The sequence below is a fragment of the Aedes aegypti genome, chromosome 2 (genome assembly GCF_002204515.2).
Source record: "Aedes aegypti strain LVP_AGWG chromosome 2, AaegL5.0 Primary Assembly, whole genome shotgun sequence".
Lineage (NCBI taxonomy): Eukaryota > Metazoa > Arthropoda > Insecta > Diptera > Culicidae > Aedes > Aedes aegypti.
The window spans coordinates 174335832-174349519 of record NC_035108.1 but is presented as its reverse complement, the minus strand read 5'-3'; the positions used below and the strand labels follow the sequence as shown (position 1 = coordinate 174349519).

Below are 13688 nucleotides of genomic sequence, written 5' to 3'. Positions count from 1 at the left end.
TTCTATCATCAGCATGCTGATGGTGACGATTTTCCACGGTAGGAAGATAGAATAATACGATCCGTGGGTATCTGCAGTGGATTTGACCTCTCCTCGCAGCAAACTTTCACGAAATTAAGAATGATTCGAAAAAAGTACTAAGTCCAAACTGTAAACAACAGGACCAGTACCTGTCAAAATTGATGCGTGACGTCACAGTGCAATGGAGTATAATTGATATGCGAAAGAAGGGAAATCTGTGGGTAAATAATAATACACTATTTGCGATATTTTCTCCACTGTGGGTTATGAATGAGTTCATCCAAGAGCATGGGATTGTTGAACAAAGCACCATTTTGTTTTGTATCAATTACAGGTCGGACTCGATTATCCGGAGTATCGATTTTTTTTTTACTCCGGATAATCAAATCCTCCGGATAATCGAATCACTAAGAAAAAAATTGAAATCCTCGATAAAAGAACTTAAATATTATCTTTTTCGTTGTTTTATTTATATGATACGGTGGTGTAGCCAGAATACGAACAGCAGGGGTCTTTACAAGAAAAAAACATTTGATCACCATGCACAAAAAACACTTTTTCAAACTCACCTTCCCCCACGTTAAAAACTGCAAAGCCATTCATATTGTATATTGCAATACCAAATTATCTCAGATTTATGCATAAAAATTGAAAAACAAGAACATCAAAAAATAAATCCCGAATAATCGAGTCTAAAATTCCGGATAATCGAATCCCAGATAATCAAGTCACCGGATAATCGAGTCCGACCTGTATTTCCACAATAAACCTGATGTCGTTAGTGGAATTAAAAAGAAACGTTAGTCACCTTAAGGAATTATTGATTTAATACTCATTATGCCAAACGACTGTTATGCCAAATGACTTTATGCCAAGGCCTTAAGCCAAATGGCCTTATATCAAATGGCCTTATGCCAAATGACTTACCACTCTCTTAGACATGTTCCAGCGCTTTACAATTTTTGCTAAAGGTCGCCAAAGCTGTAAACGAATTAATTAATTTCATTTAATGGGATAATATTTAAACTATAGTTTATTAAAAGTTTTAGTTATTATATCGACAGTTGCATGTTAGAAACGAAATTTAAACTTTTATTTGAGACATGATTTGGTTTGAATTGCATTCATCATAATAAATCTTCGAGCTGTTTAGAAGAATACCTGTAAGTAGATGAAAAAACGAATTTAGTACTATATCATTTAATTGCACTAGAGTTTGTATCCTTTGACAAATACGCGTATTTCGACCTCAACTGTAAGGTCGTCTTCAGTGTCGTGTACTAGACTAAGTCGAGTCTAGTACACGACACTGAAGACGGCCTTACAGTTGAGGTCGAAATACGCGTGTCTGTCAAAGAAAACAAACTCTAGTGGAATTAAATGGTATAAGTCTAAATTCGTTTTTTTCATCTGCTTTCATCATTTTTTTTTTCAAAATACCTGAAATCTGTATAAAGACCTTCTTTGCAGATAGTAGGGTAACGTATATAACTTGGACATGCATATAATTTGGACAGGCTGGTCGATCTATGTTCATTTCCAATGGGATAGTGAGAAATATATTTACGGGATATCATGTATTGCTTTACGTTTTGGAGGCTAATGCTACAGTTTGTAAACTTTTTCTCTCCAGAAACTCAAAGTACAATAAGACATTAAACATATAAGGAACATAACGTAATAAAATATTAGTATCTAATGCAGTTAATCGATCGCCGTTTCCAGACATATACTTAGCCTGTCAAAAATACATAATTTACCCTATTGCAAACTTCGTCAATACATATTCTTTAGTTCAAAACAAAATTTATTTCTGTAGTAAATTAACTTCCAAAAATCCATCATAGTTATCATCGTCATCATTAAAACTCAAAAAGCCGTTTTTCTGTTCTACACAGACATTTCATCGATGAGATTTTTTATCGCGCGTCCCTTCCAGTAACCTTTATGGAAATGCAAAGTAAACACGGTCTCCAAATAGCAAAGGTTACACACAAATATTCCTTCCCCCAATCCCACCTGAATGCCATGCCACAAAATTAAAAATTGTTTTTGTTTTATTTTGTCCAACGTTTCGGCCCGTTTAAGACCTTCTTCAGGGTCAATCCAACATCAACAAGAAACTACAGTCGAACAAACAACGATATGGCGTCGCTCTTGATTCTGTATAAATAGAGGCATTATGCACAATTAAGAAGTTCATGGCCAATCCCTGTCGAACTTCTAGTTGATTCTTTGTGCATCTTCATTGACTTTGGTCTACCACGGAAAAGCAACCATCTACACTGCTGTGAATCGCAAGTCAGTCTCATCTGTAAAATGTAGGCATTGAGAAAATGGACTGTGAAGTTTTCAAACTCGTTTACCATACGAAAACAAGTTTCATTTTTGTGTTACACGGTGCGGGAATCTGTAGAGGGACTGATATGCGGTTACATTTCATTATGGGACAATTTGACTTGCTGTTTTTTTCCTAATTTTTCCAAACAAATCATATTATTTCATTAGTGCAGCTGAAAGAGCATTGGAAGATACATTAAAAACTAAACTCAACTCAATTAAAATTAAAATTAACAAAAATTCAGATGAGACTGACTTGGGATTCACGACAGTATATGTGTAGTCAGTCCACTAAACTAAGCTACAAACAAACATTTCATCATCGGTTGTATGATAGAAAGCAGTGAACTTGTTTTCATAGAAATATAAATCTCAACAAAATTTTGCACACCATCCATTGTTGTTGATTTGCATAAATTTTACGAAAAGCTGTCCCCGAATTTACATATAATCTATAGGATAATCGTAGGATAGTTTCCACAATCCAGAATGTCACACGTTTTGTAAAAAAAAAGAGCATAAAACCCCTTGCATCCAATCCAATAAAAGATTTTCCGTCTACCAGATTCCGATTACACTAGACGAACTTTCGAATGTTACCAAAATCATACAGTTTCATGTGCCCAAAACCGCAACGTCCGATTCCAACTGAAACAAATCCGGCTTCTTTTCAATCTCTTACACTTTTATCAACTGTTTATTACATAGCCAGCACGAAGATTCTAAGGCTCTAGCTTATTTGAAAAGATTTTCAACAGGGTCATAATTCGAATCCGTCACCCTCATTTACCTAGTCTTTTTGGACAGCTGAATTATGGTATTTCTCGCGTTAAATCATCTTAACAGTGTATTGTAATTTTCCAATATTTTTTATGCGTACATATATTTTAAATATTACATATGCATGCAACTGTTCATGAACCTATGCAAACGCAAGAATTTCATTCATTTCCATTTGAAATCAGTGCACATGTACTTTGGCAAACGAGTTTCTCACTCACCCAAAATAATAGCACCTGCGCAAAGCACACAACCATAGGTGAACGAAATGAACATTGTTTTGCCTAGTCTAGATAAATTACGATAGTTCCTTATGAATTATCCCAGTTTTTGAACAAGAAAGCGAGCTAGTCACCCCAAAACATTATTATCTCGCATCGTTGAAGTGTATTGAAATAAGTGATAAGGAAGTGATAGTGAACCGAGGAGGATTGTTTGCGGTTTTTTTTTCTAGTGTTTACAAATGATAAAATAATATTTACAACTCGTAGACTAGATGAAAAATGCATACCCACACATTGAGTGGACAGCTGATTCGTGTCCGTATTATAATGGTGAACGAACGGGTTTAGCAACGACACTCACAAGCAACCACCATCGAACGATCCCTACTTGGGAGTTTGTAGTCAATCAAAGTGACTTTCATTCAGTCGTCGACGTTGGGCGCTAAGTGCGAAAGTAAGCCTGCAGTCAGGGGCCTTTTTTGGATCACGGTGTTATTATCTTAATTATAAACTGTTTGGAAAGCTAGAGATTTTTTCCTAAAGACCTATCAGTAAATTAATATCGAATTAAAATGGCCAGTATCGATACAACCATACTACCGTTCGAAGAGAAACCCTTATACGTGCCATCATTGGACGAGGTGTGCAAGGGTAAGTTCAAGTTGGATTTTATTTGCCATGTAGCCGATCTTAGTAATGATTTTTTTTCTGTGCATGCATCTTTGTTAGAAGAACAGGTTTTATGATTTAAAACTAGAAAGGCCTGAAGATCGGACAGAAAGCAAAAACACGCAGTTTGGAATTTCGAAGCAAGGAGTTTTTGAAAAGTTTCAATAGAACAATAAATCTTAAAATAAAAATAAAATATTGTTAAATATTATTTTTTTAATAATGTTTTTAAGAAAAAAATCGTGTTTTCATTATTATGAATGACTTTACCAAACACGTATGTTTCACATGGATTCCGCAAATAATATAAACTGATGAATATAATTGACTAAGACGATTTCAATACAAAAATTTCAAGAAGTATGTTTTATCCACCGGAAAAAGAATTAGACGGTAGTTTACAGCAAGAGTTTTTTTTTATTAACCAGCCTCGGGCTGGAATTTTTTCATAATAGAGAGTCAATCAATCAATCAAACTAAACTATCCAAAATATGTCAGAAAATAAAAATGTTAGATTGTCAAAATTTCCAGCCAATTCTAAAAAATATTGATTTTGATAACCTTCAAAAATTGAATGCTGATCGAAATCTGATTCTCTCGCATTTGATTATTGAACCCATAAAGATTCGATTGCGATTCAATTTTGAGTAAATTGTTTATCAATGTGTTGATAATCGGAATTTCATGGCGCCCCTGTGAGAATCTCCATATTTGCTCCCCTTAGTTAAAGCTTAATGCCCTTTTTATGATACAACTTAGTGTAATATAAATAAGGCATATTCCAAAGTGAGAAAATCCTTGAAGTGATAAAATATTGAAGTTTTTTTTAATTTTAAGTACCGTAAAGTGCCCTAATTCAGCGCATTGCCTAATTCCGCGCATTTTACACAAAATTATTTATATATGGAAATACAGATTAATACTCCAAGAACTTTTAACGCCATTTGATGCTACTTTGATTTAGAATAAGTTTGAATCACAAATAAGAGCAAATAAAGCAGTTTTTTGCGGCGTAAAATCATCAGTGGAGGCCCGTTTAAGTTGAGGCCATTTTTTCAATTTCCTTAGCGGTCGTGCTAAGACTGTACGACACAAACAAACATGATTTAATTATTGAAAATGTTTTTAATCTTTCATGCAATATTCTATGGAACTACTTGCTACAGATGTTTCTTGATGCTTCTATGATATCTTATCAAATATTAGCATAATTACTGAGATTTATCCCAAAAAGTATTGCGCGGAATTAGGCCACGTCTTTTTTCATAAGTCCCTAATTCCGCGCACTACTATTCACAGAACAACAAACAAGTAAAACATGCTATATTCGTCTTCACAGCTGAATATTTATCTGACGAATTATTTTCATGCATAAATACGTTTCACAAACAACCGGAATATCGGGAAAGCCCACTTACAGGGAAACTAGCGGCCGTTCAAAAACCACGTGGTCATTCATGGTGGGAGGAAAAGTTTGTCCAAAACCAAGGTCCATAAACATTTGTTATTGTATTAACATTTGTTATTGTATGAAAAATTCCGAACAGACTCATATTCCGAACACTTGGTTTTTGTATGGCGATTTGGTTGAAGTGTTTCGCTGAAATATGTCATCAAATTACATGGAAAAGACAGTAAATTGCAATCCAATTTAAACGTCTTCCAAACTATTTTATATCTTGGGAATAGTGACTATTTGCTAATTCAAGATCAGTAAAATAGCTCAGATGAATTTATTTGCGAAATTGTTCGTTTGGATACGAATTATTCGTGCTGTTCGGAATTTTAATCAAGGTGTTCGGAATATGAGACAGAATGAGCACAGTGTTCGGCATTTGCATCAATATGTTCTTTCAAACATTTACGTAAAAACAATATTACAAGTTAAATAAACAATTTTATCGACGCACCCGACAGCTAACAGTTAGATTTGGAGGAGAAATTAAAATTTTCACAAATATCAGCTATTTTATGTCTATAAGATGCATTTCAAGTCACTGTTAGCCTTAAGTGTTCGGAATATAAGTCAAAACGGTATTTGTTGTTCATTAAGAATTAACGAATGATTTGAATATTCGTCAAATTCTTCAAAACTTATTTTTTCTGTTATATATTATTGAGATCAAAAAATTTGTTTGGAAATTCACGTAGAATTTGTCAAGATACCATCTAAAAATTGCATGCAAAGATTGTTACATGAAAGTAAAGAATCAAATTATACAATTGCTATGAATGTAAGAAAGAGTTCTACATGAATTTTTAAACAGGTCTTTATTTTTCTTTGATTATCATTTCTATTGATATCAAAAGCTTTTCCTACAATGATAGTCGTTGTGTGAGTAATTTACACAAGATTGTATCCAAGAAAAACCATTGATAACCAAGTATGTAGCTTGTTGTTACTGAGCAAACAAATGGATTTCCACGTTATTCAACATTGCTACGATGAAGAAAAAATCCTCCTCAATCCCTCAAGGGTGATAGTTTTAATTTTGGTCTATCCATTTGCTTAAAACCAATGAGCTACGCACTCGGTTACTAATAGCTTTTATGGCGAGATCATAAATTTTACGAGTTATGTAAGCGTTATACGAGAGTTAGAGTTAACTAATGCGTGGTATGCACGTAAAACGTGAAGCACTCAAGTAAATTTTCTTTTTACCAAAGTATTTTGACAGCTGATCCAGTATGAGCGAAATGTCACTTTTACTTGCGGAAAAATTCTAGACAGGTGTTAGTTTGCGCCCACGTAAACTGTTATGTGTAGGAATTCACGACAATGCTATCAGCTCCATTTCACAGCAGCGTACAGCTCAAGTAATTTTGGTATCAGAATCATGCCTTGACCGTTTCTTGTCCTATCCTTTTGCACAGTACTTATGAGGCTTATTATTTTATTTATTTAGTTGGTATTACATCAATTAATTTGATAAAACCTCGTTAACAATGTTACGCTAATTAACTCGGTCCATGACTGTGTCTCTCCAAATTCGATTTTGGCCCACGTTCTCCAGATCTTGTTGCACCTGATCAAGCCACCTCGCTCGCTGTGCTCCCCTCCTTCTTGTACCAACCGGATTCGACGCGAACACCATCTTTGCAGGATTGTTGTCCGGTAATCTAGCAACATGCCCTGCCCAGCGCACCCTTCCGGCATTCGAAACCTTCTGGATACTGGGTTCGCCGTAGAGCCTAGCGAGCTCGTGGTTCATTCTCCGCCGCCACACACCGTTCTCCTGCACTCCGCCAAAGATCGTTCGAACACTCCAAGTGCTTGCAGGTCCTCTTCCAGCATGGTCCATGCTTCATGCCGATAGAGGACCACCGGTCTTATAAGCGTTTTGTACATGGTACATTTGGTGCGAGGGTGAATCTTTCTCGACCGCAGCTCCTTCTGGAGTCCATAGTAGGCGCGACTTCCACTGATGATGCGTCTCCGTATTTCACGACTAACGTTGTTATCAGCCGTTAACAAGGATCCGAGATAGACGAACTCATCAACCATCTTAAAAGTATCTCCGTCTATCGTCACACTGCATCCTAGGCGGGTTCTGTCGCGCTCGGTTCCGCCTATCAGCATCTTTGTTTTTGATGCATTCATCACCAGGCCGACTTTTGTCGCTTCACATTTCAGGCGGGTGTACAGGTCTGTCACCTTTTCAAATGTTCGGCCGACGATGTCCATATCGTCAAGAAACAAGCCAATTGGCTGGATCTTGTGAAAATCGTACCTCGATTATTGAACTCGGCTCTCCGCATGACACCTTCAAGAGCGATGTTGAACAGCAGGCACGAAAGTCCATCACCCTATCGAAGTACCCGGCGGGAATGTTCACCCGAAATCTTCACGCAATTCTGCACACCGTCCATCGATGCTCTTATTAGACTTGTGAGCTTCCCGAGAAAGCTGTACTCGTCCATGATTTTCCATAGCTCTTCGCGGTCGATGCAATCGTAAGCCGCTTTAAAATCGATGAACAGGTGATGCGTTGGGACTTGGTATTCACGGCATTTCTGGAGGATTTGCCGTACAGTTAAGATTTGGTCCGTCGTCGAGCGGCCATTGATGAAACCAGCTTGATAACTTCCCACAAACTCATTTGCTATTGGTGATAGACGACGGAAGATAATCTGGGATAGCACTTTGTAGGCGGCATTCAGGATAGTGATCGCACGATAGTTTTCACATTCCAGTTTGTCGCCCTTCTTGTAGATGGGGCATATGACCCCTTCCTTCCACTCCTCCGGCAGCTGTTCCGATTCCCAGATTCTGACAACCAGCCGGTGCAGACAGGCGGCCAACCTCACCGGGCCCATTTTGATGAGTTCAACTCCAATACCATCCTTAACAGCGGCCTTGTTATTCTTGAGCTGGTTGATGGCATCCTTAACTCAATGTGGGGCAGATTGGTTTCCTTCATCCACCGTGCTGACGTAGTCACTTCCTCCGCTGTCGTGACCTTCTGCGCCTGTGTTCTCCGTGCCATTCAGGTGTTCATCGTAGTGCTGCTTCCACCTTTCAATCACCTCATGTCCGTCCGTCAAGATGCTTCCGTCCTTATCCCTACACATTTCCGCTCGCGGCACGAAGCCTTTTCGAGATGCGTTAAGCTTCTCGTAGAACTTTCGCGTTTCTTATGAACGATGCAGCTGTTCCATTTCTTCACATTCCACTTCTTCCAGGCGGCGCTTTTTGTCCCGGAATAGGCGGGTTTGCTGCTTTCGTTTTCTTTCATATCGCTCCAGTGGAATTGAATGCGCCAGCTGGGGGAGCAACCAAATGAGTTGAAATTTTGAGGGAGCATTTTTCTTACCCTAAGGCACATACTTAGGGGGTGCCCCGTCGAGTTTTACAACTTTTTTGTTGAAGGGCCTGTCTACGCTCCACGTTTTGTCGCGTCCCTTGCTGCAGCATTGCAGCCCGCGTTGCATCCTTCTCCTCCAAAACCTGCCTGCATACTTCATCGAAACAATCGTTACATGTCCTCCTTTCCACGTACCCGACGATGCTCTTAGCTGCTTTGTTGATGGCTGATTTTATGTTGCTCCAGCAGTCCTCAAGAGAGGCTTCATCAAGCTCGCCCTCCTCCGGCAACGCCACCTCGAGATGCGGCGGCGACGTTCAGTTGGGCGTTGATACCGTACATTGTTGATGACGGATAGTTTTGGGCGCAGTTTCACCATCACTAGATAGTGATCAGAGTCAATATTAGCGCCACGATAGGTTCTGACGTCGGTTATATCGGAGAAGTGCCGTCCATCGACCAAAACGTGGTCGATTTGTGATTCCGTCTGCTGTGGTGATCTCCAGATGTATCGATACGAAGTAGGTGCTGCGAATGGCCATGTGCTTGGAGGCGGCAAAATCTATCATTCGTAGGCCGTTCTCGTTCGTCAGCCGGTGGGCGCTGAACTTTCCAATCGTCGGTCTGAACTCCTCCTCCTGGCCAACCTGAGCTTTCAAATCTCCTATGATGATCTTGACGTCGTGGCTTGGGCAGCGGTCGTACTCGTTCGAGCTGCGCGTAAAATGCGTCCTTGTCATCATCAGTGCTTCCGGAGTGAGGGCTATGCACGTTTATGATGCTAAAGTTGAAGAACCGGCCTTTGAGCCTAAACTTGCACATTCTTTCGACCACCACCCGATCATGCGCCTTTGCATATCACCCATCACTATAAAAGCTGTTCCCAGCTCACGTGTGTTGCCGCAGCTCCGGTAGATGGTATGATTACCTCTAAACGTTCGCACCATCGAACCTGCCCAACACACCTCCTGCAGCGCTACGATGTCGAAACCACGGATCTTCAGTACATCGGAGAGTATGCGTGTGCTCCCGATGAAGTTGAGATATTTGCAGTTCCACGTACCGAGTTTCCAATCGCAAGTCCATTTTCGTCGCTGTGGTCTTTGCCGATTGTTCCGGTCCGTATTCTCTCGTTGACGTTCCTGTGCTGGTGTATTTTTTACGGCTGGCTTGCAGGGCCTGACACCAACCCCCTAGATTTCCGGAGGACCATTCCCCCTATATGTTCGGAGGGCCATAGTGCGCAGCTTAGCTTAGAGTCCTTCTCTGGCACTCGGATTTCTGTTCGTATTGACCCCTCTATTGGAGCATCATATTTTGCCAAAAAAAATATTGTTTTTCAAAATTTTTGCACCATTTTTTCACAACTTCTCAAAAAACTCTTCTACTTCTAGAATCTATGTCGATTTTAATTATTGACCGGAGATATTCCGAAATTTCTTGGGGGACCGACGCGTAGCCATAACCCACTTCAATATCTTAAGCTACAGATTTTTTCTCGTTTTCTATTAATCATTTTTCGAATCAATACTTTAATGAGAGTTTTGTGAGAAAATTAAGCGATTTGGTGCAATCGTTTATGATGGGCCATTTATGTTTGTGGTACCACTCTGGTCGTAGGAGGATCTCGAAAACTTCAAAAACTACATCATGTTGTAACTTTAAGACTGCTTGGAGACAATCACAGAAATCGCAGATTTTTTTCAGAGAAGCTTTTTATTACCTAACATTGTATAGCCCATGTTTTATTTTTATTTTTTAATAAATTGACTCAAAACAAAAAGCATCTATCACAATAAATTGAAAATAAAATTGTGTTCTTGGATAGCATTAGTTGGTTTATAATTTTAAATCAAAAGAACATGGACAGTGATACGGTAAAACGGGGTAATTTTGATAGTTTTTCAGAGGAAACTCTTAAAATTTCTACATTTGCAGTAAGAACAAAGATAATAGATCAATACATGACCTATAATTTAAACAACAATTCGAAGATGATTCAAGATTAATTGCCTATTCAATCTTGAATCATTTAAAAGTTGTTGTTGTGGCTAATTATGAATCAATTGATTTGAATGAAACCTCGATCTCGTTGAGGACGCATTCCTCGTAATAAGGGAATGGAAAAAAAAAAAGATTTTTTTTTTATTAAAAATTCTGGAATTTGTCATGTCTACCTATATCAAGTGATAGTCATTACAATACCCTATGACTGTGGTATATTTTACTTGTTCGTACCTACTGGATTTCTGAGCTATAAATACTGGCTGCTGTATGCGCAGAAGAGAGAGACTTCCCGGACGGTGGACTGATTAATATATAATTTTATTCTTTATTTTCAGGATATAAAAGTGGCGACGAGGATCATGGAAACGCGTGTTGGAGATAATCGTTTTTCTTTGGGGTGGCGAATTGCCAATTTCATTTGTTTTGAAAAGTGTGGTGAAATTGCCGATATGAGTTGAACCAAATTGTTCTTTAGAGCTGACGAAATCGTTGTTTATTGTGAACAAAGTTGTTCTTTAGTAAAGCGATTGCTGTATTGAGATGAACGGAATTGTTCTTTAGTGTTGACGAATTTGTCAAATGTAATTTTGAGCAGTGTGAATACGAATGTTTTGTTGTAAATAATCAAATTTGTGATATGAAGATGAAATTGTGGAATTTTCTAGGTATATTTTCAATTGTTCATTGTATGAATTATTGTAACGTGCAGGTGTCTTTTTAAAGAGTTATTAGAAAGTTTCTAAAGGGGAAAGGACTGTCATGTCTACCTATATCAAGTGATAGTCATTACAATACCCTATGACTGTGGTATATTTTACTTGTTCGTACCTACTGGATTTCTGAGCTATAAATACTGGCTGCTGTATGCGCAGAAGAGAGAGACTTCCCGGACGGTGGACTGATTAATATATAATTTTATTCTTTATTTTCAGGATATAAAAGAATTATCGGAAGTAAAAACATTTTGGTGAACATTTCTTCATCGTTGCTCTATTTACATTATTGCAGAAAACTGATTTACTTCTTGTAACATGTTTTGTATTGTAGGATAAAGAACCACTATATATTGTTTTATGAACAAGACATATTACAGATTCATTTAATTTTGTGAAATTATTAGCGAAAGAGATGATCGAAGAAGTCAAGAAGTCGCTCATGTCAATTAATCCCTTGTGAAGAAACAGTGTCGAAATAGTCTGAACTGCGCTGGTATTCGCTACTTTCCAGCAAATTGATAAAATTCTAAAAACCAATGGAAAGAATTAACTGTTCAAAGCAATCGTATATGCTAGAATTTTGCATACCAATGTGCACATAAACATCTTCAACATTAACTTTACATTTCAAAGCTATTGAATTAACTATTTTATCTTCTATTTTTCCATAGTCGTGGCTTCTGGGCTGAAATCTAATTTTGAAACTGTGCAAGTTGAAGTCGTAGATTGTCCAAACTTAACGGAGGATCCATTCCATCTAGCGAGTCAAGGTAAGTCATAGAGAAAATATGTTCCACAAATCACTAGAAATTACATTTCCTTTTAGGACTCAATGGCAGCCCCACTCTTCTGGAAATTGGAGGCCCTCCGTACCTTCTTCCTCACGTGGATTACACCAAACTCTACGATCTGGTGGCCATTTCCGAACGGGCACTTAATGTAACAAAAAAGGAGTTCCTTGCAATAGGAGCTGGAGCCGGTCCATATCCGTATGTCGACTCCAATTGTGAAGGCATGTTCAACCTGAAAGTCCATGCCAATGGACACGTTTTAAGCGAAAGCCACCTTGCGCGAGTAACACCAGACAGGAAAAAAGTACTTCTTGAAAAGATTCCCAATACGGAAACTCGTTGCGCGCTTTTGGGTAACATCTTCCTTAGCGAAGGCAAGCCCGGAAAAGTTCTCAAGGTCAAGTGTAAGAAGCGCACTGGAAACAAGGATTTCATCGCTAGTATTCGCACTACCTTGGAACAGCACTACGGCGAACGCACTGTTGGCATGGGAGGTGTATTTCTGCTGAAAAATGGGAAAGCCAAGCAACACGTGATGTCGCCATTTTCCGAAACCGCCATTTATACAGAAGACGAGTTGAACAGCTGGCTGAATTTCTTCGACATGTCTGCAACGCTGATCGCCGTTGGAACCCTGGTAACAAACGAGTGCGATCTGGACCTGCGTTTGCAGCACTTCCACAGCTTCTCCAGACATGGGGAAGGTGGTCACTATCACATCGATACGACCCCGGATACGGTCGAGTACGAGGGTTATTTCAATTTGGGAGAAAAAATTGTACGGGTCGACAAACCAGTCAACACTCACAAATTCGGACGTGATTGATGTTCTACTATGGAACAAGTCTCAATAAAAAAAAATCAAGCAGAAGTTCAAAGCTCATCGGTAATTAAATGCCTTATTAATGTTTCTTTCGAATGATAGATAACCGAACACAGCCCAGTATTTCATTGTCCATGCAAAGTGTTGAAGTGAATGATAAGCCGTTTTGTTTGATTGACATTGGTGTCGGCGAGTAAACTCGTGCGATTGACTGAAACGGAAAGAAATTGCCCAGGAAGGGATTGTCCAAACAATATTTTGATGTATGCGCTCAATAATTATTTATTTGTTAGTTCAGTTAGTATCAACTTATTTGAGATGAGTAGACTCACTGACTCGGGGCCCAGATAGCCATAGCGGTAAACGCGCAGCTATTCATCAAGGTCACGGGTTCGAATCCCATCGTTCGAGGATCTTTTCGCAACGGAAATTTTCTTGACTTTCCAGGGCATAAAATTCGTTTGTACCTGTTACAGGATATACACATACAAAATGGCCAACCGGCAAAAAA

At 38.7% G+C, this 13688-nt stretch overlaps 1 protein-coding gene across 2 annotated transcripts; it reads left to right on the top strand.

Moving 5' to 3' along the window:
* Positions 1 to 3425: 3425 nt before the first annotated feature.
* Positions 3426 to 13288, top strand: LOC5567118 (ester hydrolase C11orf54 homolog). Of its 2 annotated transcripts, XM_021843190.1 has the most exons (4): positions 3426 to 4016; positions 11183 to 11512; positions 12235 to 12333; positions 12390 to 13288. In XM_021843190.1, exons 2-4 carry the CDS (start codon positions 11485 to 11487, stop codon positions 13178 to 13180), a joined length of 918 nt encoding a protein of 305 aa, XP_021698882.1. In that variant the 5' UTR covers positions 3426 to 4016; positions 11183 to 11484; the 3' UTR covers positions 13181 to 13288. The 2 variants fall into 2 exon arrangements, with proteins under 2 accessions (XP_021698882.1, XP_001651535.2); XM_001651485.2 differs by lacking the exon at positions 11183 to 11512 and having other exon boundaries at positions 3432 to 4016.
* Positions 13289 to 13688: the final 400 nt, after the last annotated feature.